The 27,597-nt window shown below is 39.6% G+C and overlaps 2 protein-coding genes across 3 annotated transcripts in view; both read right to left on the bottom strand.

Moving 5' to 3' along the window:
* LOC5572482 (ubiquitin-like modifier-activating enzyme ATG7) overlaps positions 1 to 7,609 on the bottom strand; it is a 66,101-nt gene extending 58,492 nt beyond the window's left edge. The window contains exons 1-3 of one of the 2 annotated variants that reach the window (XM_021850427.1): positions 7,537 to 7,609; positions 7,203 to 7,472; positions 6,944 to 7,139 (exon numbers count right to left, since the gene is read on the bottom strand). In XM_021850427.1, coding sequence (XP_021706119.1) covers positions 6,944 to 7,139; positions 7,203 to 7,399 — 393 coding nt within the window. In that variant the 5' untranslated portion in view covers positions 7,400 to 7,472; positions 7,537 to 7,609. Of the gene's footprint in view, positions 1 to 6,943; positions 7,140 to 7,202 lie in introns of both variants that reach the window. The other variant, XM_001660380.2, reaches the window with a different exon arrangement.
* An 11,918-nt stretch (positions 7,610 to 19,527) lies between these two features.
* On the bottom strand, positions 19,528 to 27,278 carry LOC5572481. The gene is made up of 3 exons (XM_001660379.2): positions 26,952 to 27,278; positions 21,415 to 23,697; positions 19,528 to 19,821 (listed from the first exon to the last, which is right to left on the bottom strand). Exons 1-3 carry the CDS (start codon positions 27,155 to 27,157, stop codon positions 19,743 to 19,745), a joined length of 2,568 nt encoding a protein of 855 aa, XP_001660429.2. The 5' UTR covers positions 27,158 to 27,278; the 3' UTR covers positions 19,528 to 19,742.
* Positions 27,279 to 27,597: the final 319 nt, after the last annotated feature.

A 27,597-nucleotide genomic window follows, 5' to 3' on the forward strand; every position in this document is an offset into this window, starting at 1 on the left:
CTTTACCATGTCCCTCCACACAGGCGAGTGAACAACCGACACATTATCCATCGCCTTCTCTTTTTTCATTTGGTCCTTAAGCTTTCGTCGTTTAATACTCTCGTGTTCGCCAATATTAAACAATATGTTACGAGCCAATAGTTCATGTTCAACTTCATCAATTGATAGGTGTGAAACGTCCATACCTTTGTACATCGACTGTAAATCCACTGCTACGATACAATATTCGAAAGAATAGCCAAAAAACAATTGCAAAATTTGATAACCTAAAAGCTGCGAATTGAACAATAGCTTCAAATGCGTTGGTACTAACACCAATTATTTGTTCCTAGGTAGAATCAAGACCCATTAAATGATAAAAAATCCACATTTGACCGATCAGTTTAGATCTACCGAAATTTGGTAAATTATCAAAACAGTTTGCTTACTATCGCGAGTGTACGCGCACTAGTAAGGGCAAACGATTCGAAAAATATGAGCTACTGAGGAATCTCGGGTAAGCAGTCACTCGTGTCCAGTACTTCACCTTCTGAAATTAGCTTTTCACTGATAAAGAGCTCTCTAACCTTCCTATCCACTCCAGATTTTTGGTTTTGCAATCTTGATCAGTATCGTTTCTTAGTAGTTGGGCGCCATTTGTTACCCTCTCGACTCCCTCTCGAGATACTCACTCTCTTTCTCTCAGGGTCGGCATGAACGTGGGAAAACCAATCAAGAAGGCAAAACACGAGGTCTCCTACTCTACTACACTGCTCTATTTATTGCTTTACTACTACTACTTACAAGAGTCTTGTGTGTGTGTATGGGGGGGCCGGCCGGCGTGGATCGTTTGGGGAAAGCGATGGTGGGCGGGGATCGGGCGGTGATGACGGGAGCTGACGGACGGTGACTGGCTTGGTGACGGCGGTGGGTGGCGTTCTCAACCACGATGGGGCATGCGGTCGGAGACGCGCACCGGGCTTCTCAGCAACGATGATACGGGGCACGATTCTGGGCACTCACAGGCGGGTAGGTGAGCGGTTGCTGGGTGGTCGCCCGATCCTTAATGGTTGGAATGGTTAGCCGTTCCAAGGTGGGCTGGTGGCACGTGTTTGCCCCGGTTCACGGGCAATCGCAAACACTGGGAACCCAGCGGCGGCCTTGGGTGGCGAAGGCGTCGAGGAATTAATCCCAATGGGTCCTACACGTGGAAGCCGGAAAGAGGGTGTCGTATAGGGTTTTGCTACCGAATCCACATTCTAATTCTCATACCTGATTCTTCTGGTTGACACTAATCGACATCTTTTCCACTTTAAACTTGCGGACACTACTTTAAAGGTTTACTGACTCACAGTCTTTAGCCTATTTGCTATTATACAACGTATAAAAAATGTCACTTATAAGGCGGATCTACCGATGTTAACACCTTGGCGGTTTGGGTGGAAAAGATCTACCATGTGGATTCGGACCGGTAGCAAACCTCCTCTTTTCCCTTTCTTCCAGAAAATGCCCTTTTCTTTCCCTTTCTTGATCCCGATTTGCCCATTTTCCTTTTATTCCCCGATCCAGATGTGTGTAGCTTAAGTGTATGTCAAGTGGGTGTACTATAATTTTGGTGCATTCAATTTGGCCGTTTCTTTAACTAGAGATTGAGTGTCTTAATCAAAGGCTTCTATCTTAAATACATATACATGGTTTGGAATAGCTAAACATATTTTTTACAGTGGATTAAGCATAATCTGAACTATTTTTGAGAACAATAATATAATCACAATCAATTTACGATCTCAATAGTAATCTAGATTGTTTCTCTCTAAGAGTTCTTGACGAACAGCAGTATGAGAGATGTTCACTGTTTCATAGTGTTGGGTACTTGCTTGGGGCGCTCACCTTCTCTACCAACTAGTGCCTCTCTCATAGGGTAAAGGACCTTAACTGTAACAGATTCCAAGCAATCCCTTAGGCATTTTAGGGTAATGATCGATGACAAGCTCAGCTTCGCTAGCCACGGCTATAAGCCACGAGACGTTTCGGAACAGCTGATCGCCGCAACGGCGTCAATTGACAGGAGAACTGGGATTAAATCCAGCGTGATTTTTAACAACGCCTTATCTTACCAAACGAGGACATGGAGAAAATGACAAAAAAGATATCCAAAAATGTTCGTTACTGCAACATTACACCTAGTTATTGTATCAGATAACTCTTATTCACCTATATTTCACATAAAAAGGCATTTTTGTGATCCGAAATATTTTAATATTTTTTCTCCATTTAAGTTTTCGCCTGTATGAAAACTTACGCTAGAAATGCGCACAGTCATCACAGTCATCAGTCGACTCACTTCGGAACAAAGTGGAACTGCTCAAAAGTGAGTAACACCATCGTTACTCACTTTAGAGTAACATTGTCAAATGTCAATATGCGAGTAAAACTTACTCACTTCGTTTAATCTGAAATTTGTGAAAGTGAGTAAATGTCACTCACTTCGGGAAATAATATTTTTGGAAATAAATGTATTATGTTATTCATAAAATCAGAAGAAATATACAAAGAGCCTAACATTTATTTATTGTCTCTTACATAACTATATGAATAATACATGATAACAAGTAAAAAATTGTGATGTTTGTGTTGAAATTTTCGCTGCTCTGGAATGGATCTCCGGATGCCTGAATGTTATAAATATCTGGAGGATTGATGAAAGTCATGGAGGATATTGTTTGACCGAGCCAGTAGCCTCCCAGTTAGACTGCAAATAATTGATAATTAGTCCAATAAAAAGTACGACGGTAAAACTTACTAATTATATTTTTTTCTTGCGGTTGTTCGATCAAAACCAGGGCTTGGTCATTTTCACTCTGACCTCGCTTCACTTGATGTCAGGATTATTGACTTCGCAGCACTAATCTGGAATTCGCCTGTTGGACTTCCGAAGCGAACTTTCAAGCAAACTAACTGTTATTGCTCTGCCTTTTGTCTCGACTGTTTTTGAAAACAGTCCGACATCACGTCGACGGAAGAAATTTCACCACAACGGAGGATTTGCCAGTTCGAGCGCGCGAAATTTCCACAAGTCTTTGACGTTTACAAAGTGAGTCAAATATGTTTGTGTTTACTCAAAAGTGAGTAAGGTCGTTTTCTTTCATGGTTGAGTAAAAAGTTACTCACTTTGATAAAATAAAGTTACTCACTTTTGACAGCTAACTTGAAATTTCAAAAGTGAGTCAAAGTTACTCTCTTTTGAGTAGATTTGAACGAGCGTGCATCATCACGAAAACTGACGACGATGATTGAAAAGTCCCAGGTCTCCTGTCATTTGACCTACTTCGTAAAATGGCTCATAGGCCTATTCACATGACGTTTCAAAACAGCTGATCGGGAAGCTCTTTTACAGTTCTTCTATGAAAATGACAGCCTCGTGTATGCACCGGTACTCCACCGATGTAAACAAATGCATAGACGGACCTGTCACATGAAAAGGCCTATAGCGACGCTTCTTCTTCTTCTTGGCATCACGTCCCCACTGGGACAGAGCCTTCTTATCAGCTTAGTGTTCTTATGAGCACTTCCACAGTTATTAACTGAGAGCTTTCTTTGCCAAAGTTGCCATTTTAGCATTCGTATATCGTGTGGCAGGTACGATTATACTCTATGCCCAGGGAAGTAAAGGAAATTTTCATTATGAAAAGATCCTGGACCGACCGGGATTCGAACTTAGACACCTTCAGCATGGCTTTGCTTGTAGCCGAGGACTCTAACCACTCGGCTAAGGAAGGCCCCAGTGACGCTATCAAGGATGATGTCTAACAGCTCTGCTGTAATTGCCAGCAAAGGCAAGCGTGGCGCTATCCATAGCGCTTAGAACGAACAGAAGAGTAGCAAGGGCATATATGCACGGTAGGGCGCCGGCTCCTATTCTTGGCACTTTTGATTCACTTCGGCATTTGAGGATTTTAATGCATTATAACGGACCATACTGTAAACAAAAACTGTTGAGTATAGTTCTTAAGAAGATTCTTGAGGAATACATTTTGGTTTGGTGTGGATAGATATCTTTGTTACAAAATCGTAGCATATAAATCACAACTGTTGTACAAAGTACAACAGCGCGACAGCCCGAAGGTTAAGTGCTTCTTTGTGCAAAGTTTCAGACAATTCGGTCGAGAGAAACCCCCCATGCCAAAGTGAATCATGGAAGTGCCCAAGTAGCTCTGCACCGTGGCCAATTACCTCTGCACCGAGGCCGTGTGCTGGGATGACGCTCGGGCTCATCATCAAGAAACATAAGTAGATGAAAAAACTGAATTTAGTACTATACCATTTAATTCCACTAGAATTGAAGATCGCAGCAAGCCGCGCGCGCGAACGGTTGTGTTTGAAATTTAATGTCACGTTTTTTTCTTCTCCGCGAGTGATTTCAAATCGGCTGGTGTGAGAAATTATAAAATGGCTGATTCGAAAAAAGCTGAGATTTTTTTTTTCATAATAAGTGCATTTTATCGTGACCTACGTTAACTTGGAACATTCGTTGTTGCGGAAAGAAAAACAGAAAACAACGATCGGTGGGAAGTACTGGAACACTATGGATGTGTACTCGTTTCCGTGTTTCAAGTGTTGCTGCTGTTTCCGAAAATAACGGATTTTCGTCAATTTGTGAGCCCGAGTACAGGCGGAGTAAGTGACCTTGGCTTGTGGATAAACCAACAATCAGTCTTGGCACCGGTTACATAAACAGCAGACGGAACAATTCGTCAATAACCCAAGGCCCCCAGAAATGAAAAAAAAACTCCCATCGATTGCTTCAAGCGTAACTTACAATGATTGGCGGAAAAGCGGGGTCTATGATCATTGAATACGAAATCATCAAGCATTGGTGTTCAACTGAAATCTGGTGAGATCGTTTTTAATAATCAGTATTATAATTTTTATTCAAATAACATACATGGTTTCACTTTTGGTAGTTTAAAACATGTTATTATATTCTCTTTTTTTTCTTATTTTAATTGTACAGAAACCTTTTGTAGAATTATTTTTGAAATTATGTTCATTATATTGCACAAATGTTTTTAAATTTATGGGTAACGGTTTCGGTTTCTGTATAGCAGGAAAGGAGCAATATTATTTTTCATCTCGTTTCAGAGAGCGAGCAATGGCGCTCTAGAACCAAGACATAAGGAAGAAATGCCTATGTTCCATCCCAGGAGAACAACAATGAGGTGTGCATTAACTTTCTTAGCAACGCCACTTCCAACGATTTTACCTATAACCCTGAATCGAAACGGTTGGTACGGTTGTCCCCGTTTCTTCCTTCTTTAAATTGAAAATGTTGCGTCTATCAGTTTATTCATGCGTGAATAACCAATAGAAATAATAAACCACAGAAGAAGAATGTCGCTGGCGTCGCTGTCGGAACATCTTTTGCTGGCGGAGATAGGCGGGTCTATAAATGTCAATGCGAAAATGTATGCAGTTCGACACTTATGTACCCAACATGTTTCTGAGCGAGAACAAAGGGAACACAAGCGACATTCGTCCTCTATAGTTTTCTATCTCTATTGAATAACCTAATCGTCACGATTTTTTCAATCTTCTTCAACCCCGAAGTCTGCACAGTGGGCCTGGCCATTTTAATATTTGTATCATATCGCTGATATTCTGCAAATATTAATACTGACAAGAAAATACCTGAATAAATTTAGGTATTTCCAGGATGCTTTTCAATATTGGCTGTGCAAGCGCTTAGAATAGAATAGAATAGAATAGAATACCATTTAATTCCACTAGAATTTGTATCCTTTGACAGATACGCGTATTTCGACCTCAACTGTAAGGCCGTCTTCAGTGTCGTGTACTACACGACATCAAGAAATATGTTCAATGCTTCAACCAAAGAGGTACCAGAGGAGATTCTACCCCATTACCCCGAATCCCATTACCCCGAATGCCATTAACCCGAACGCCATTACCCCGAATTCCAAAACCCCGAACGACCCATCACCCCGAATGACGTTACCCCGAATTCCGAAATCATGGGGAAATGTCATCAATATCATCATGTTAAAAATTTTCTGCACAGTAGTCTAATGAGGTGCAAAATGCTCAATATGAGTCCTTCGAAAATTTTGTAAGGCTTGTCACGTTTGGCTTGACCCCCTCCTCCCCCTTGGAGCGTGACGTAATTTGTGCATGACCCCCTACAGTAATATAAAATTCATTTGTATTTTTTATATTCAATTCTCAATTTCAGTGTCTCTAGGTGAAATTGAATACAGTCGAATTCTATCTGCAGCATAATTGCTCCACCAACAACATTTCTTCAAGATACGAAATCAAATCATATCGAAAACTAGACGCATGGTAAAAGGTCACATAGAACAAGGCGACCTTGGCATGACATTTGGAAACACAATTTTCAAGTAATTTTTGCTATGCATCACTAATTTTAGATTTCCTTCTGAATTATGAAATAATAGCGCGCTTCATAGTGGTATTCTAATGCGCTTTAAGGCGAAGATAAATCGAAGCCAAAGTTCAAATTTTCAAGAGCACGGATCTGGAGAACCAAACACCCGTTTGAGCTGAAAACCTAATCGATTGGTCACCACCAGCTAGTGACCAATCGATTAAGTTTTCAGCTTAAACGGATGTTTGGTTCTCCAGATCCGTGCTCTTGAAAATTTGAACTTTGGCTTCGATTCATCTTCACCTTAAAATGTTTGGAAGCATTATAAAATTTTTGGAAGCGCAGATTTTTTTAAATGCACGGTGGACAGTAGATATGTTGAATGAAGTGAACAGGTTCTATATATGTATTATTGAAGTATTATTATAATGCATAAAACGTAGAATGTATGAAATACAACTTATTGTAGATATCTACTATCTACTCTAATTTCGATATAGTTGGTTTTGAAAACTAAAACATTTTGTCTTAAGACTGATATTAGACATAGCTACATACCGCATATGAGAAGAGTATAAAGAAAAATATCTCTGAACTGTGCCCGAGTTTATCCTTGAACAGCAATTGCTTCATGTAGTTATCGCTGGTCCGCTTCAAGAGATCATTTTTATCCGTTCCTTTGAACTCCTCAATAGTGTTCTTGTTCAATAGAATTCCATGACAATTAAAGTAAGACGACGAGATGGTTTGTTCACTGAAAGATATTTTTCGTAGTATTAATATAGATATGTTTGATTTTACGTTTTTCGTCAATTACCTGTTAAATGAAGTACAATCGACTTCCACCAAGAGTTTGGATCGTTCGAAATCCGTGACGAAAGCATAGACATTTTTCGCTGAATCCACCAGCTTGTCGATGTGCAATTTAATATCCGCCAATTTATACCAAAAGTCATGATGGACAAATGATTTCGGAGGAACAAACTTGAGCAGTTTTAATTCACAGGATCCCATTGTCGTTCGGGGATTCGAAAATAAAATAATATTGTATTATGTGAATATTGTACGACACTGCCACTAATCCAACCTTTCGTAAACAAAGCGAAATATCAATTAAAATGTTATCTTGTTTATGCACAAAAAACGCTTACTGATATTATTGTTGCTTCTATAGGCTTTTTCACAAGACGTTTAAAATCAGCTGATTCGGAAGCTGTTTGACAGTTCTTCTTCGGAAATGACAGCCCCGTGTATGCACCGCTTTTCGGCAGATGTAAACAAATGTATTCATCATGGAGCTGTCATATGAAAAGGCCTATGTGCTTTAGCCTGATGTCAAAGTTTACAGTGCTGCTCGCAATAATAGCAGCACATGCCGATTTTCATACAAAATGATCTGCATTGACCTGCTTTAGTTCTGTTTTCTGACAAGCATTTATGTTGAATTTTTTTCGAACAGTATCATATATAATAAGATATGAAATCAAGAAATATCGAATTCCTCTCAGCCCCTGCCAAAAGACGAAATTGTTTGAAATCATAGTAATTTAAGGTGATTGTAAAACGAAGCCAAACTTTGAATTTTCAAGTGCACAAGACGAGAGAATCTGACAACAGTTCGCGTTGAAAACCAATCAAATTGCTTGCTTGCTGGTGGTGACCAATGGGATAGATTTTCAACGCGGAGCGCTGTTTGGTTCTCAAGTCTTGTGCTCTTAAAAATTTGAAGTGTGGCTTCGTTCTATAATCATCTTAAAATATTAAATCCTACTTAACATTAAGCTCCTAGATTTAATATCATTCACAGTTTTTTATGAAAGAACATCAAATCTACATATTTATCTATCTATATAAATGAAAATGTAATGGTGGTTGTGTGTCACGAAATGCCTTGAGAACGAGTCATCGGGCTACCTTATTTTTTCATAGTTAGGATCTTGAAGTATTTCGACCCGTTCGTGCGCACAAAAGGTTGGGATAAGTTTTCGGAAAAGGCTGGTGTAATATCTGGATGTAACAGTAAATACAACTTATTCACTTTTCAGAACTTCTTTATTTAGATTTCAACTCCGCCGTAACTTTTCTACCTCCGATCACGTCCACGTTTCTGTTCCAAGTCCCTTTTCATCTCTCTCTCTCCACGCCCTCCGTACTCTCCACACTTATGGTGATAAGCTCCAAGAAAGATGATAGGGTCAGTGTTCCCTTAGTAGACAGTCCCCTATAGTCGCACTAGTGGCTTTTTACGGCCGTTTTGCTATGAATCTTTTCAAAATATTTTTCGACATGAAGGTCAGGAGCTATTTATCTAAGTACCATTGATACACAGCTTGATTTTGTTCATAAAATGATCGAAATAATTAGTTTTGCTTAAAATTTGAGCTCCCTTGCGCCTATAGTTAACCTATTGTTCCTATAGTAGCACTACTGAGAGAAACTATTTTTTTGTTATACGAAATAATTAATGAATTAAGAACTTTTTTTACATCAAACGACAGCTTCAGATCCACACTTTGTAGGAAAAATATAAAAGCTTTGTAAAAATACGGTTTTGATTAGTATTTTTCCAACGCCGTGATGCTAGTGCTACTATAGGAACAGAAATTAGAAATAGTGCTACTATAGGCACATGTATTCCTATAGTGGCACAAGCGATAATAAATGTAAACATATGAATTTTCGCAGTTTTCATATTTTTCCCACAAAACCAAGATAAAAGCTTTCAGATGATGTAAAAATAATGACGCTAGCGTTATTTTTCTATTTCATACGAATATTTGCTCATAGCTAAGCGGCTATTGGTACATCGACCCTACCTGATTTAATCCGGATTTCCGAAAATCGGGTATTAAAATTAGTACCCCGTTCGTTAAGCACCGAAGTGGGTAATGACGCAGCCGCTTTTGGCATCACGCACAAATTTGAGAATGTGTGCGTGTGAGAATGCCAGCATAAAGGCAAAACTGAAAATGACATTTTCTATCAGATAGTGTTCGCGCTCATCACAGACGCGTCATCGCTAGTTGCCGCTCAATTGAAGCGTGTGGAGAGAGAGACGCTACCTATTGTGCCATTCATCGGCGCAGTGGAATATTCCACTGCCAGTCAGCGTGCAGCTTCTTCAGTTGGCGCCAATCCAACATCGCGCCAAACTGCGAAGGGAAGCATGAGCGGGAAATGAACGCTTTTTGTCTATCCGTACTGTGGGCCTATATAAGGCACACGCATTAGCATGTAAGATTTGTAGTTTGTATCGTTTCCCCCACCGAGTAGGCACGCTGCCTCTCGGTGGTAATAAATCAGTAGAAGAGTAGAAAGTGTTTCGCTTCTGTTCTCGTCGTCCGTCATTCGTAATAACACAACGTAGGGAAAGACGTCCTGGCCGAAACATTGGTGCCGTGACCAGGATCACCGAATCATAGGAGAAGAGAGGTGCCAATACCGTTTCCGGACCCCGCCGTCCACCCGTCGGACCATGCCGTCCATCCGAACCGTAGCGTTCAATTGTGGGACCTTTGCGTCCATCCGGACCATTGCCGTCCATCCGGACCTCGCCGTCCACCTGTGGGACCCAGCGTCCACCTGCCGGACCATTGCCGTCCATGCCCCGGACCTCTGCCGTCCAACCGGACCCCTGCGTCCACCTGTAAGACCATTGGCGTCTATCCGGACCGTAGCGTCCACCCGAGGGACCATAGCGTCCAATCCCGGACCATTGCCGTCCAACCGGACCCCTGCGTCCATTTGTGGGACCCTAGCGACCACCTGTCGGACCTCGCCGTCCACCCGTTGGACCCCTGCGTCCACCCGAGGGACCATAGCGTCCACCCGTCGGACCGAAGTGTCCATTCGTCGGACCGAAGCGTCCACCGTCCGGGCCGTAGTGCCCATCCAAAGAAAAGTGCATCCTCGAATCATCACCTCGAATCGTCGAAACGAATCATCACCCGAATCATCAAATCGCATCATCCAAGCAAAACCGCATCGAATCGAAGCAAGCAACGGTCAAACCGATCATCCATTCAACCGGGCGACGATGATCAACCAGAGCAAGCCACCAACCCATTGAAGCGAACGATCGAGCCAAGCACCCCATGGACTACCTAGAGTGAGCGAAACCAACCAACCATTCAAGTGAATCATCCAGGGAAGCAAGCAATCCATGGACCACGCACGATCGCCAAAGTCCTACCTAGAATAGCAGGCATCGATCGGCGATCACCATCCAAATAGCCCGCATCGTTTCCATCGCCAAGCAAGCAAATTGAACAGCACACCATCCCGAGCGTACTACCTACGGTGAGCCAGTATCGATCGCCGTCTACCATCATCATCATTCTCCCCTGCCCAACCAACAGCAAGCTACTCCACAACAAATTTGAAAACATTCGTTTTCGGGCGGGAGTATGTTCGCGCTCATCACAGACGCGTCATCGCTAGTTGCCGCTCAATTGAAGCGTGTGGAGAGAGAGACGCTACCTATTGTGCCATTCATCGGCGCAGTGGAATATTCCACTGCCAGTCAGCGTGCAGCTTCTTCAGTTGGCGCCAATCCAACATCGCGCCAAACTGCGAAGGGAAGCATGAGCGGGAAATGAACGCTTTTTGTCTATCCGTACTGTGGGCCTATATAAGGCACACGCATTAGCATGTAAGATTTGTAGTTTGTATCGTTTCCCCCACCGAGTAGGCACGCTGCCTCTCGGTGGTAATAAATCAGTAGAAGAGTAGAAAGTGTTTCGCTTCTGTTCTCGTCGTCCGTCATTCGTAATAACACAACGTAGGGAAAGACGTCCTGGCCGAAACAGATAGTTACTATCGCTGAGTTTCATCCCTAGACTTTTGCCTTCCTTCTTTCGCTCTTCTTCAACTCAACAACTCAGCACGATCCACCTCCGGGTGGATTGGTGAGCTGTCTGGTTGTTGCAGATGAACACTTATCGTGTAGTGTAGTGCGACATCATCATTGACACTAAGCTTGCAACTCACCAGACAAACGACAGGTGTAATTAACAACTGCCCTTAGATCTATGGTCTAATCCACCGGTGTACTAAATTTGCTCGGTCTGAGAATTGTGACACTTGAGCGGCGCACGCTCCCGTATGGTCGCCACGTGATCTGGACCCGCTCTAGTGTCAGAATGGTCTAATCCACCGGTGTACTAAATTTACTCAGTCTGAGAATTGGGTCCTAAAGCCCTGTCCAAATTTTAGTGCCAAACGCTTAAGTTTAGGCCAAAAACACATGTTTACTCAATTTTCTAATGTTTTCCGTTAATTTAAGCCCAAAAACATGTTTATTAGATTTTGTCACATCCTTTGGCTTAAACTCAAATTTTGGGTGTATTTTGTTATCCGTGTCCCTTACGAAATGTCAGATAGGAACAACCCCAGTGGTCGAACTAAAACCCCTGTGGTGTTTTTGTCGACTAAGCGAACGTCAAACATGATCAAAAGTGTCAAGGTTCATTTATGGACTAAATTTTTAAATTAAAGTTTAAACATGATATAGCCATTATTTGAGCGGGAAAAATTGCTAAAGTAATTACAGTAACATGCTTTTTCGTGTTATTAAATAAAAACAAGATTTCATTACAAATTTTAGGACCCAATTGTGACACTTGAGCGGGGCACGCTCCCGTTTGATCCCCACGTGATCCGGACCCGCTCTAGTGTCAAAATTCTTCGACCGAGCTGGTTTAGTACACCAGTGGATAAGACGGTCTAATCCACCGGTGTACTAAATTTACTCGGTCTGAGAATTGTGACACTTGAGCGGGGCACGCTCCCGTATGATCCCCACGTGATCTGGACCCGCTCTAGTGTCAAAATTCTTCGACCGAGTCAGTTTAGTACACCCGTGAATAAGACCATAGTGGTTTTCACGCCCGATGGTATGGGTGCCCTAGTGTAGATGTAGTTGTGAACCTTAGAGGAAAACAATATGCACTCTGTCTCGAAAAACACCCAGAATCCGTGTATAAATTTTTCAAATTGGGTAATATTTACATACGCATTTTGATGAGTCTGGAAAGCGTGTACAAGTTTCTTTGAGGAAAACATAAACAAACTGTGTATGACAAGCGTATGCTAGTCTACGTGTGTTCAAATGTCACTAAGCTCTATATCGATGAGTTGCATGAGCCTATGCATGCTATAAAACGTTTGACTTTTACTGTGCGCCCTGTTTTCAAGTTGCCAGTGAGAGAGAGCGAGACAGCACCAACACACGGCGCACAGTAAAAGTCATGAGAACAAAAGAATTTATAGCACCTACAGAGGCTCATTGTGATATCTAGATACATAACAATGGGGTAGAATCGCATGGATCTCCCCCCTTTTTTATACCATCCCAATTTTAAAAGTATCGCAAATAATGGATTATTTGTTATAAATGGTTGAAATAAGCGGTTTTAGTGATACAGTCAAACCTCCATGAGTCGATATTTGAAGGGACCATCGACTCATGGAAATATCGAGTCGTGGAAATAAATGCTTTGGAAAGCTGGTTGAGGGGACCATCATAGTAACCATGAAATTCTGGTTTAAGTATGGTTCCATGAGTCGATATCGAGTCATGGAACATCGACTCATGGAGGTTTCACTGTACTACAATCCACCAGCTGTCTCTCCAGAAATATCGTGGTTCATGAACATCATCTTGACCATACTGTGGAGCCGTCCATAACTAACGTGTTCATTTTTAAGGGGGGGGGGTCTGTTCAAAGGTTACGGTTTATATCAATAAAAATAAAAATGTTTTTTTGGTTCACTCTTCAACCACAAGGGGCCCTTCCAAAAATACCAAAAATATAACCACGTGAAGGGCCCTTGCAGGCTATTATGTTTCATGTTTACAATATCGAATTTTAGGTCAAGGGGCTCTCTATATAAACCACGTGGCCTTTTTACATTGCTATATGGACAAAAAGCCACGACGGCGGAGAGGAATCTTGATTTCCAAAAAAAAGTCCACGAGGTTTATGAATGTTCCCTGATAGATCAACGGACCAAAGTTAGTTTTTAATTAATCCTATGTTTGTGTAATAACTATATTATTAATATCCTATCGATGTGGTGTCCGTAAACAGGTTTGATCTGGGTGTTAAACATTGAAGGATAATCAATGCTGAAATTGAAGCTATTGGGAACAGTGCTGGGAATGGTAATAGTAGTAGGCTTGAAAATCACGTGGCTCTTCCAAGTACAGTATTTAAAAAATGTGAATCTCATCAAGTAGCCTATGTTGGATGCATGTATTTTCTATATCATTATTGTGACACTAAAGGCTTTAAATGCGGGAAATGCAGCGCGAAATAGAATATTTCTCTACGGTAATTTTGGGTTAACCTTAGCAACGGGTGTATTGCTATTTTTAAGGCTTTTTGCCTACAGCAGCAATGCGCGTGAATTTCACTGGCTTCGCTGACTGTGATTTGCTTTGCTTGGCTGCTGTAGAGTGAATTTCAAGATTTTTCCCAACCTTGGTTGGGAATCGGTACATTTCACATTAATTGATAGTAAACAAACAATACCGTCGCACGGGGCTACTTTTGATTCCAGGGACTACTTTGGACACTCACCTTTTGTATTTATTTGCAGCGTAAATATTAATCTGACCAATTTTATGTCTTCAGCACTTTTATTGCTATTTTTCAAATTGCTGTTTGCATTTGAGATGGAAATCTTGACTAAACGTTCTCCGAATGCGGCAACACAAAACTATCAAAGGACACCTAGCAACGATTACATAAATCACCGCCGCCCTAGCAAGAAAAATCTAGCTTTGACATCGCATTTCTTGTGAAAAATCTTACCGCGTTTGGTGTTCCCGCATTTGAAATTTGCATTTCAAAAACACACAGATATATGTTCTACCGCTAGGAATGAATTTTTTTTTTGAACAAAATCAACAATAACAGGAAAAACAAGAATACATTTCAAAAAATTCCGAATGAATATTCACAAGGTATTAAACATTGGCTATGCAAAAATTGTCTCCTATATCGTGAAAAGTTATTGGAAGCATAACAAAACTATCGAATCGTCATGTTTCAATCTTGTGATTTGTTTTGCCTGACATTGTTGTTTTATTAAAGTGATTAATCAAAAGTACGCTTGTATTTTATTATAATGTTTTATTTTACAACATAAAAAATTAAATAAATATTGCTGTTTGCATTTGAGATGCAAATCTTGACTAAACGTTCTCCGAATGCGGCAGCACAAAACTATCAAAGGACATCTAGCAACGATTACATAAATCACCGCCGCCCTAGCAAGAAAAATCTAGCTTTGACATCGCATTTCTTGTGAAAAATCTTACCGCGTTTGGTGTTCCCGCATTTGAAATTTGCATTTCAAACGCACACAGCAATATTTGGAAAAGTGAATGCATATTTCAATACGTACCAATGGAAAGTTCACAACATAATCTCCAAAAACATATTTTCCTTCATATTTTACATGAATTTGCAGTATAAAACAACTGCTTCCTTCATTTGCTAAAATAAACTACTCTTAAGCCAGCTCTAAACTGCAATGAGCTTAAAGCATATTACAAAAACAAACTTTTACTTCTTTACGATCTTGCAAAACTTTACTTCATAGATTGCGTTTTTAATGAAAATTACTTTTTAGTATCAGGTATCAATGTGATCCTTCTGTTGAAGAGCAGGTACATCGCTGGTAGTGATATCAGTCAGTAGTCTGCGGTATGGCGCGAATAGCCTTGTTTGGTAGTCGTTTCTTTTCAACGTTTTCTACATATCGTACAGTAAGAATAGCAAAGACAGTTTTTGTATATAACTCATTAAGGCTCAAGAATCCATTATTCAATTATCAGCAATCATCAATAATGAAAAACCAGTTTTATCGTTCAAATTCAATAGAATCCTCATGAAAATCTATCATCGCATTACAAATAGCAAGTGTAGTGTAATGATAGATTATCTTGAACATTACTTCAATTTTGAGCAAAAAAACAAGGTTTGAAAATTTGCAAAACGATGATGGTTATTTTCCTCTTAATCATCGCAGTACCTGGTAGTTACATCGTTTGTTTATGTCAACTTAAAAATCAAGCATTCGTAACTTATAGTTTCCATTTAAGAGGAAGTTGAAAGTTTAAATTTCATATTGCAAACTGAAAATAGTGAAACGACGAGGACGAGGAAATGTCTTGTCTTGATAACCACGAGGATGACTTACCGCTAATAGACTCGATGACTACAATAGCAACAAGTTCATCATACCATCCACAACTGTCTACGTCGGCGGGTCATGCTGATAATCCCGACTTGGTTGGTCAAGCTAGCTTTGATGATTTAACCCAGGATCTAAATTTGCCTTCAAACCTTTCTAAATTGTTAGGATCCAGATTGAGGGAGAAAAAACTGTTAAAAACAGGCACAATCACCGCAAATAGGTCGAAGTTCGATGATTTCCGCTCAACGTTCGATAAACACAACAGAGTAAGGGCTCTTTGATTTTTTCGAGGTCGAACACGATCCAACTAAATGGCGTCTTTTTAAGTCTCTAAAAGCCCTTGTTACTGCACAATGGAAATATTTACCTCAGTACTCCAGGGCCTTACAGTAACACACATAAAGAAGAATATAACGTGCTGCAAGACATATTGTATTTGATGAATTACCCTGATTTTAAGTGGAAAATAATTGTAGATTTCAAGCTGATCAATATTCTCGTGGGCTGAAAAAGAGTTATCCAAAGTTTTCATGTTTTGTTTGCCTGTGGGACAGGAATAATGATGAGGGTAAATATTCTGAATCAGCATGGCCACCACGTCCTTTTTTATAAGTACCCAGACAATAAATCAGATTTATACAGTGCAATATTAGAACCATTAGCCACCCCAGAAGACATCCTTCATCCACCTTTGCACATTAAGCTTGGACTTACCCGTAACGCCGGTAGATCACCTTTTCGTGGTGCGTTAGGGGTAAGATCTACCAATTTGAACCCTAGTCTCATCTTGTTTGTCGGGCTAGGGTAATATGTTCTGGTAATTCAAGGATTCGCGGTACAAAGTCCTTGTTACTGACAACAGTTCCTGAAATTGAATCTATTTTACCTAGCAGATGGTTAAAGACTCGGAGTTGGTCAGTCCCGAGACTACACTTGAAGCCAGGATAACAATCATGAGTATTAACTCAACAAGGACTTTTCAATACTGGTAATTCAAGGACTCACGTGAATTCTGATTACTAAACAAATTTTCTAGCTTGATACGGTTTTGCTGCTAGTACAAAGCCCCTTTTTTCAAGTATTGTTGGGACTAAACTAAAAGCGAAACAAGGATGAGACTAGAGTTCCGTTGCATGGTCAAATATCAGTAGTACCTATTTGGTTCCTCAGAAATAAAATCGATTATGATTGCTAAGGGGCGCGCCTTCGCTGAGATGTAAGTCTCTATGAAGGGTGTAAATAGCGGGACCTTTTCATCACATTCGATTTGTATCAATCTCTGAGGAATCAAAACAAGAACTGTACAGAAATCGATACTTCATTACCTATCAATGGAAATGGAGTAATGCGACATGCACTATACACTAAGCATACGCAGAACTTATAAGTAACATGATGGCTAGCTATAAAAAGCTAGACATTAATGTCACATTGAAAATGCATTCTTTGATTTGTCACCTTGGAAGTCCATAGTATGGTCAAAATGTTTCAGATCGGATAGCTGGTGGATCACCAAAATCGCTTATTCAAACTATTTATATCAATTATTTTATCATTTTCGATACGTTAAAATTCAAAAACGTGGGACGGGTAGTCCTTGTAAATCTTAGTACAACTCTTCATATTGAATTTCATGTTTAAAACTAATATGGCACATGAATTTGGCTGTCTTGAAAATGATACACTTTGTCGGGTTACTTATTAGATTAGATATTTAAATAAAAAATGCAAAACGTTCAAGTATTTTTTGAAAACGCCATTATTTTTGTTTTTTTTTTATACATTCAAGCCCGGGGTGTGCATTCAGATCTACTTTTTTGTGGAACTGTGTAATAACAAGGATTAGAGTAATTTCATTCTTACCATACATAGAGCTTTCTTTGCCTTAGTTGCCATTTTCGCATTCGTGTCTCGTTTGGCAGGTACAATGATACTCTATGCCCTGGGAAGTCAAGGAAATTTCCATTGCGAAAAGATCCTTGACCGACCGGGAATTGCACCCAGACACCTTCAGCATGGCTTTGCTTTGTAGTCGCGAGCTCTAATCACTCGGCTAAGGAAGGAAGACGTGGCTACTCTTCGTTTTTATACCACGCGCGCAGACAAGATCACCATGCCTATGTACAAACGTGGATGCGCAGGCCAGTAGCATTCTTTTCCTACCTTCTATAGCTGAACTATTCGACACTATTCCGGTCAACGCTGTAACTGCTTTGGTTGCCATCTTGCAGACGTAGTGGACGTGACCTGGGAGGGAGAAACCAATACAAAATTTCTGTACGTCATAGTGAGCCGGGATTCCGCTGTCACGAACTGTCACTGTGAGCCCAGATCTCAAACATTAGACTAACATGGAAAAAGCGCGTAACTGATTAAAACACATTTTCGCATTTCATCAAAAGTGACAAAAATTGAATGAAAATCAATTCATGCACATAATGTCACAAGTAATGTCACGAGAGGACCTTTAAACTGATTGAATATAAAGTATTGAAAAACGCATGGTTTTACTTTTTCCAATGAAAATTAATATTTGGTGCATAGAAAACTGTGGCCCTTTTTCCATGTTTGTCAGGAAAGATCGAAAGTACACAACAAAAGAAAACTAGCGATTTTCCCCAAGCCTGCCTTGATTGTTGTTGGCAAGCTGGAGTTATCTTGCAGTTCAAACAAACTTTGTTCTATATTTCGTGTGTAGTATCGGTGCCTCCCTCCCAGGACGTGACTATTGAAGTTCAGTCGGTTATCGGTCATCACATCCAGGTGCTCATCTTCTCGCTTGGAACAGATAGTAAATTCTCCGGCTGCAATTTTCGCCTGCTGTACTTCCTGGCGGTTTTATAGTGGGCTAATGCCAACTTCTTGTTACGCATCAAGTTCTCCACCATGTCAATTATTCCGTGGCGCGTACATTCTCTTCATCTATCGTCTAAGTCTCAGCTGCAGCACCTCATTGATGATGATGATCCACCAGAGGAACACCAGCTGTAATGTTCATTATTTTAAATTCTAATTTGTATCGTAGATCAGTAGGGTCGATGTACCAATAGCCACATAGCTAAGAACAAATATTCGTATAAAATCAAAAAAATAACGCTAGCGTCATTATTTTTACATCATCTGAAAGCTTTTTATCTTGGTTTTGTGGGAGAAATATGAAAACTACGGAAATTCATATGTTTCTATTTATTATCGCTTGTGCCACTATAGGAATACATGTGCCTATAGTAGCACTATTTCTAATTTCTGTTCCTATAGTAGCACTAGCATCACGGCGTTGGCAAAATACTAATCAAAACCGTATTTTTACAAAACTTCTATATTTTTTCTACAAAGTGTGGATCAAAAGCTTCCGTTTGAGGTAAAAAAAAGTCCTCAATTCATCAATTATTTCGTATAATAAAAAATAGTTTCTCTCAATAGGTTTACTACAATAGGAACAATAGGTTTACTATAGGCGCAAGGGAGCTCAAATTTTAAGCAAAACTAATTATTTCGATTATTTTTTGAACAAAATCAAGCTGTGTATAAATGGTACTTAGATATATAGCTCCTGACCTTCATGTCAAAAAATATTTTGAAAAGATTTATAGCAAAACGACCGTAAAAAGCCACTAGTGCGACTATAGGGGACTGTCCACTAAGGGAACACCGACCCTAGTAACTTTTTAGGATTTTACAGATGCACCGGACTGCATGTTTAATAGTCCCCTTGCTGAAATTTCAGCGTCTATGGGGTGCTAATGAAGAGTGGACTGCAGAGGATTCGCCCTGTCGAGGTGGTCCACTGTTTTAACGGCACATGCACTTACCTCTCCCTGAAGTAATATCGTAAGGTGATGTGGAAAGGTTCTAACGATTCTCTGTACACCTGTTTGTAGAAATTGGTGTTGGTTCTGAATTGGCTTTCTTTCTAATAAAATTGCGACATGAAATGGAATGTCGAATTGTCACATATATTATTATTTATAATAGTAACATTTCACTATGACTAAGAATTGTGGCATAACAAGGTAGTAATAAAATAAGTAGTAAACGTAAAAAATACAATATACGTGACCAGCACAAAAAATAAATACTGAAAACATTTCATATATAAGATGTACACTCACTGAAAAATTGTAAATCGAGATCGTCATCAATAATTGTTTTATTCTACCGCTTCTTCCTCCTCGGATGACGAGCTAGCCGGGATGGTTGTGAACCATGTTTCGCGATTTTTCGTGGTCCTGCAAACGGAAATTTGAAAGGTGTAGTTAAATATATTGGATGCTTGTTCGTTCATAAATTTGGCATACACATTTATATTATTGTCATGTCTACCTATCTCAAGTGATATTAATTATTCTGCCTTTTGGCTTGGTACCTTTTATATTTTCGTACCTACGGTATTTCTGAGCTATAAGTACTGGCTGCAGTTGGCGCAGAGGAGAGACTTCCCGGACTGTGGACTGATTAACATATTATTTTATTCTTTATTTGCAGGATATAAAAATTATTACTACCATTGCAGTATCTAACAGAAATAACGACTACCACATTGTTGTGCAAGATATGGCATTGAAAACGAAAGCATATGGTTTTCTTGGACCAGTCATTCTCAAAGTGCCCGTTAGGCGAAAGTTGGAAAAATTGAAACAACGGCTCATAACATTTGGAGGAGACACACAATTCAATAGAAGAGTATACTTTAATAATCTGGATAACACATCGCTTTTATTTATTTGTACTCCTAAACATACTTATAACTCATATACTTTTTGTGCACATCATACTGAATATGATAGACAAAACTTTGAAGAACGGTTATCAAAAACAAAATGTATTGGTTCCTATACATTTTTTTCAGATTATCAGAATGTTGAAACATGAATCAGAAACTGAAAAGATTACTGAGATAACGTAGGCCTCAATAATTTGAAAATTAAAAAAAAAACACTGCAAATGTTTTCGAAATAAAACATATGAAAATTTACAAAGGCTTGAACAATTTTGCAAATGAACTAAATTTTTGTTTTTTTTTTTTCAATAGTAAATTACTTGTTTATCAATAGTTTTACTATTGAAATAGTTGGTTGACTACTGTATTGATCTAATGAGTATAATCATATTCTTGTAATTATTGAAAATGAATAGTAGGGCAAAATGGTCCAAAATGCCACTTTTAGGATTTGTGTCGTTTTCTCTTAATTAGATCTACATTTTAACACCATTCTAAGTCATAACAGTAACTTTACAATATTTGCTAGCTTCCACATTGAAAACATTTTCCAAATTTGAGGTTTTTAATAGTCTAAAATCGTGTAGAAAAGTTGGTTGAAAAATGGGGGTGGTTCAAAACGACCGAATGGGTGGGGTAAAATGCCATTTAGTATGGAGCACTAGGAGTAAGCAACCATGTTACTCCATGAGTTTGCTCTGTGGTATGGAAACGCTTATTCGTTAATAAAATCATCGAAAAACCTTAATATTTAAGCAAAAAAGTGAAAAATGTTGAATTTCACCGGGAATTTAAGGAAAAATCTATGAGTTTATGTTCAAGGGTTGTAGCGGCAACTCTTGGGTAAACATATGTTAACATCGTTTGGCAAAAAATACAAATGGAAACGCTGTAGGAATGATTTAATGAGGTGAGCCATTTTACCCCATCAGTGCGTTTTGGACCATGTTCCCTTATGCATCTGATTAGGATTGGCTCAAGTTCGTCGAACATCAATGGAGCACTGGAGGGACCATGGGAAAGAGAGGGTTAAATTTCTATGAAATACTACCCTTGCATAGATCGCTTGAAGCCTTCAGCTAAGATGCTAGGTGATACTTACGGTGTTTTTCTGCTTGTGTTAGTCGGTAGGGTAGATGACACACGGTAGTAGCTCTGCTGGTCTTCCTCGTTCTCCGGCATCTTTCGCTGTAGGGTCATGGTTTCCTGGGGAGCTTCATCGACTTCCTCCTCCAGATAGTAGCGCGAACCATGAGCCGACTTGCAATTTTCGCACTCGCTCAGGTAGTCATCGTCGAGGCTGTTGTCGTTCGGAAGAAAATGTTCCTTTGGATTAGCACAATTTGTGGAGGTGGTCAAAACGGGCAATGGCTTTTCGCTCTTGTTGGTAGCACTATCGTTACTCATTTGCTCGAAATATTTGCGCGATGACTGATCTTGGTTGGATATTCTTTTCGCGGTAGATGATGATTGGTGAACTCTTTTGTTAGTTGAAGAAATGATAGACGTTAGTTGCTGTACTGGTATACTATCAGTGCTTTGGCCAACAGAAGATGACGGTGGTTGTAATGGCGATGGTATGTTTATTACTGATGGTACCTTATTCACTACTTCTGTTAGTAAATTAGAGCTACGAGTACTTATTTTGTTAGTTTTCTTTGGCAAAGTATTGAAGTTAATGTTTGAGCTGCTATTTTCTAAACCATTGTTAAACTGTGTAGTGCTTCTTGAAGTTTGTGCATATTCGTGACTGGCTGAAATAACGTTTCTTGGCAATGATTTGGAATAGTTATTCTTCTGCATTTTACTCGCGTTTTTATAATTGTTTGAAGTATTAGGTGTAGCGGGAATTGAAAACTTCGAGCCATCGGTTGAAGGCTTGGAAATGGCGTGCGTTTTGGAATTACTGTAATATGATTTCTGATGTGTTCCTCCAGATAAACGGCTGGTATTATGATGCTTGTACATTTTCGGTGGAAGTTCTGGATTTGGTTCCATGCACACTTCAGACTTTGATGAATTGTATGATTTACGGTGCGACAAGTCGCGATCGGTTAAAGAGCTCGAATGTTGTTGAATAATTGTGGAAACATGCATAGTGTCCATCGTGGCAACATTTTGGTTTTGTAGTTCACATCTTTCAGATCCTGTTTTGTGCATAGAATTAATACTGAAATTTGTGTCAAGTAAAGTAGCCTTTCTCGGTAGTGAATTTTGCTTTTTGAGATTTAGCTGACTCTCGCGTGGTTGATCATCAACCAAGGCTTTGTCGTTGGTCAGAAAATGCTGCTGTTTGTAATTACTATTCGAATAAACGTTTCTTTCACTAATATCACTGGATTCATGATTTTTCTTTAGTGTTCCTCCCTTACAATGAGCGTTGGAGATTTGAACGGCTTTGATTTGAGCTGATGCAGCATGATGTGATAAATTAACATGTCTAACTGCATCGCTTGAAATTCTTTTCTTCATTGTAGGCATTTGAACCGCTGTTTGAGAATTGATCAACGCTGCCGATACGGTGTCGTTACCGTTTTGAGCTAATCCTAATGTTTGAGAAGACAGATAGCTCATAGGCATATGCTGCACTGGACATTGGCAAGCTAGTCTCTTAGGTCCATTATATCCAACACCGTCTAAACGATCAGCCTTGTTGTTAGTATCGTTACCACTACATGCAATATGTCCTGCAGGAGTGGATGGTATAATGTTGTTACGATTACTCTTCAGTGGATTTATGATCGGATCGACAGCCGTAAACTGTCTTGGAATAGTTCTATGATAACGCTTTCCGGTAGTGCGATACTTGCTTGTGGAGATTGTATTCTCACTGGCAGTGCTTGATTCATTTGTAATACTGTCGAATACCGGCGGTGGCAGAATCGTACGATTGATCACATTATCACAATTCTCCATCAGCCTTTCAGAAGATCTATGATCTTTCGGTATCGTTGAGCTGGACATTGTTGTAGCGCTATGACTAGAGTACGTTTGAACTTCTTTAACATTCGGAGCATGAGGCATCGAATAATTACAGTTACTACCAACATTTAAATCACAATTTTGATTCGTGCATACTTCGGATGCAATTAAGGGAATAGTGTAGTAATTAGTAGGAAATGACACACATGACTCGTGGTTATCCAAACTAGTTGTGTTAGCGTTAGTGACGTTAGCATTAGATGCAGTATCAGTTTGCTCGGTTTGCATATCAGGGGTAATTTCACTACCTACGACGTGGTTTTCGCCAGTTGCGATTGCAGTCAAATTTCCTCCATTGTTGATGTTAATATTAATCAGGTTCGTTGTATTTGCAGTAATAGTCTGCGAAGCCTCCGTTTCTGCTATTCCGATGGGATACTGTCTTTGGGTTGAAGTGGCAACACTAGAAGATAAATTTAATTATTGAATTGATTCCATTATTATACAAGGGATTGTTCATAATCCACGTGAACCAATTTTCGGGTATCGCATACTCTGAGATATGTAGAATGATTAATGGGTATACAAGCTCTTTATTACGACTGCTTTCAGGAGATCAGCCTAGGTTGCTCTGCTCTAACGTATCAAATTATTGATTCTACTTATAAGGTTCAAAGTCGTTGTTTGTAACTGTGAAAAGGTTTCAGGACCGTTAGATCCATTGAAACAAGAAGCTAATTTTAAAATGTAGGAGGTCGCTACTCCACTGATTTGGAATCATTTACCTCCTAGATATCCACAGCAAGCATTTGAACTTGGAAAGAACTTATCTTATGAATTGAAACCAGCCTCAATGCTAATTGAGCCTAGGATTATCACAGAAGGTTGAACAACAAAAGGCCGAATCACAAAAGGCCGAAGATATTCTGGACACCACAAAAGGCCGAATCACAGAAGTCCGAATTAGCGTTGGAATTTACAATCCTTTAGAATTAAGTCTTGATTGCGAAAAAATCCATGCCATGGAAGAAATTGCACCCGCCATTTTAAGTGGAAGATACTTAGAAAAGGCCAAGTTTTTGTCTTGAGCTATCTAGCTCCTCGTCATAATATTTTATGGAAAAATGAACAAACTCCTCACAAAGGAATTCTACTCAGCTACAATTTTGCCGGAGACCACGTTTTGATTGGATGTCTGAATTAATTTGTTATTATTGATGCGCAAGTCTGAATTGTGCTGAGATGATCATTCAATTACTTTCAGAGCAACACTGTTTTTTGCAGTGGAACATAGTAGCCTGGATTACTTTGATCTATTCTTCCCGCCATGAACTCCATTGTTGCCTGCCGAACTTTTGGTGAAGCATGCTACATGCAAACCAACTTTGTAAATATGAATATCAATTTATCCTGACGTCTAATCAAAATGTGCTCTTCGACAAATTTGTAGTTTGGAAAATTTCACTTTGGAAGAGTTTGTGATTTTTTCACAGAATATTGAGCATTTTGCACTTTATTAGACTAATATGCAGACAATTCTCGCGGAACATTACTAAAGGACCTATCTAACATTGAGAGGCTCTCTTTGTTTACTTTCTCTTTCATTAATAACTGAGTCACATTAACCTCTTCTGTTGCTTTTTTTGTATGAAACGCTAGAAAAGGAAATTGACTTTCGATCTATAGTGAAAAACTTCCCAAAATCTTTAGTATTCCACTGTTATAATCGAAAGAGAACGGGAGAGGAGAGAATCTCTCATTTGTACATAGGTCCTTTAGTAATGTTCCGCGAGAATTTTTGCACAGTGAACATTTGCACACTCACACTACCGCTTGACAACGTGCTTGGATACTAACTTTTCTATTTTTGTTTTGATTTTGCGCGAACGGTTAGCATTTTATAATTGACTTATCTACCGATTAACTAAATTAACTCGGTCCAGGAATGCAACCCGAACATTGCCAGAAACGTTATCGGAAGAATGCTTCAGTGCTAAATTATACATAACGATGAAGGTTTTAGTTCGTCACTCAACGTGGAGTAATTTGGTAAACCGATAGACAAAGACTAAGGTCATTTTTGACACCCGCCTATTTCCACTTTTTGTAATTTTTCTAATAATTGTATCATTTGGAGACACATGCCCACCCCCTTCACCGTTATGAAATTTGTAAATAGGCCCGAAGATCTTTCGTTAGGAGGAATACCAAATTGCTAATCGATTACGCCCTGAACTTGCGGGAAACGGATCTGATACCGAAGACGATTTTGATAGTGATCATTCTGGATCCAGCAAACAATAGCTTCTCAAAGGAAAAAATCCCGATGAGCTTAACGGCTGCTGGCTATTGGTTGCCGTTCACGATTTCAAGGAGCATTCGTCAGGAAAAGAATCTGTTTGACTGCTTTGAATTATTTTGAAACGTCATAAACAGCTTTCAAAGCATACGCCTGCTGATGTTAGTGGGTGTGCAAATTATATCTTACCCTTGAACAATTTAATTAGAATCTAAAAATTCGTGCATTGACCGTTGCTGAACAGAAATGGTTTATCATAATTAACAACGCGTAAGCATAAGGAAGCCAAAATTTCAAAATTTGCATCAATCTTCTATTCCAGGTATGCTTAGCATAGATATGTTTATGTGGTGGACCCGCCGACTCAACTATCACATGGCAAATATTAAGCGTACTACCGTTTTGATTCATATTACGGACAGCTTCTTACTCCGGACACTCTATTTTGTATGAGAAACATTTCGCATGAAATGTTTCAACTTTTGCCTTTCAAAAGTTCACACTTTCGAGGTTCATTTTAATCAAAATTTTCTATAGATAACTATAAAAATTAGTATTATAAATTTTTACTGTCTTAGTCGCCTCTTTAGTGATTTGCCAATTTCAAATAATGATTTGGTTTGTCTCTTTATGATTTTCATGAGCTGTCCGGAATTTGAATCAAAGTGTCCGGAAAATGGGGCAAAAGTAAGGAAGCGTCCGGAATAAGGATCATAAAAAGTCCACACATTTCTATTTATTTAAAATTATTCATGTATCAGAATCAAACTGTTCACCCTCCATTCGAAAGTTAAGTGTTTTGAAGGCTCGATGGATAGCGCCGAGGAATTATACAGATTGATTTATTTTATATGCTTTCTGATGGGTTATACTTCATTGACTCCTTAAGTGTCCGCAATATTAATCAAAACGGTACATATCTAATTTGTGTGAGATAGTTGTTGATCCAATTATGAAACATCCTTTCAACTGATATGTAACTGTCAAGATCCTGATTTCAGAAGCCTGTATTTTATTCTTGGCCCGTCATGGTATGGAGCTATATGCTCTCTTTACGCTCATGCGTGTTGTTACACCCTTTTGGGGCGCTATTCGAACCCATTGTGGTACGAAGCTACATGCTCTCAATTCAATTTAACGACTTTCCCTTTTCAAATGACCCCATCCCTATTTCCTCCCATCTTTCCATTTCCTTTCCCATTGGGTAGACAATGAAATTTGGTTAATCATGGCGATAGCACAATTCTACCAAATGGCGGGTAACGTGCCTTATAATACCTGGTCTGAAGGAAAAATCATAATTCACGCGGTACCATTCTTGAGTATCCTAAACCATGAGTTGTGAACAATTTGTATGAAAGAGTATTATGCAAATTTGACGAAAAACAATCCTTTAGCTCATCTTCCTAATAACTTACCTCACAGTGCATGTATTGAGGGACTCCGCCTGGGCCAACGCAATTGCCTCTTCGTATGGTGGTGGCGCCTCACCTCTTGTGAAATAGTTGCCCGGTGGTTTCCAAAGCTGGTAATGTGCCGTCCCATGCTCGTAGGGATAATCCATGTTCAGGGCACCTGTTCCTAGGTAGCCGATATTGCCACCGATGTAACCGATGCTTCCCATGTTTCGCTGTTCTTCGATAGTCTGCCGCACCTCCCGTAGTTGCGTTTTCCTTCGACGCAGCCGGTTGATGAGGAAGAACAATAGAGTCAACGATAGGGTGGCGGTTACACCGCTGGCGACTAGTCACATTCCGAAATCGTAATTCTTATCTGACGAATTGGCTAGGGTGTCGTCGAGACAGATGAATTCACAGCAAGAGCTACCGATTTGGAACGATTTGCAATCGTGAGGAGGAGTACATAGCACGGCTTTGCATGCTTTAGGGTGCCCGTTATCGCACAAACAAAGCCGGCAAGGGTCGTTTCCCGGGGGAACATAGTGAGCATCTGTAAATATATGGAGGTTGTTAGTAGCCAGAAACAAGTTTTCGAATGTTATCCAAAAATGTAATGACCGTTCAACTGATGCTGCCTTTAGTTTTTTTTTTGTTTTACTGTGCT

This window comes from Aedes aegypti, chromosome 3, assembly GCF_002204515.2.
Source record: "Aedes aegypti strain LVP_AGWG chromosome 3, AaegL5.0 Primary Assembly, whole genome shotgun sequence".
Taxonomy (NCBI): domain Eukaryota; kingdom Metazoa; phylum Arthropoda; class Insecta; order Diptera; family Culicidae; genus Aedes; species Aedes aegypti.

Excerpts from the sequence above, each read along its gene's own strand:
- LOC5572481 (XM_001660379.2), bottom strand. The coding sequence starts at position 27,157 with ATGGGAAGCATCGGTTACATCGGTGGCAATATCGGCTACCTAGGAACA. Across the intron at positions 23,698-26,951 it reads CTCAATACATGCACTGTGAG|TGTTGCCACTTCAACCCAAA; the intron begins GTAAGTTATTAG and ends TTTATCTTCTAG. Across the intron at positions 19,822-21,414 it reads AACACAAGCAGAAAAACACC|GACCACGAAAAATCGCGAAA; the intron begins GTAAGTATCACC and ends TTCCGTTTGCAG.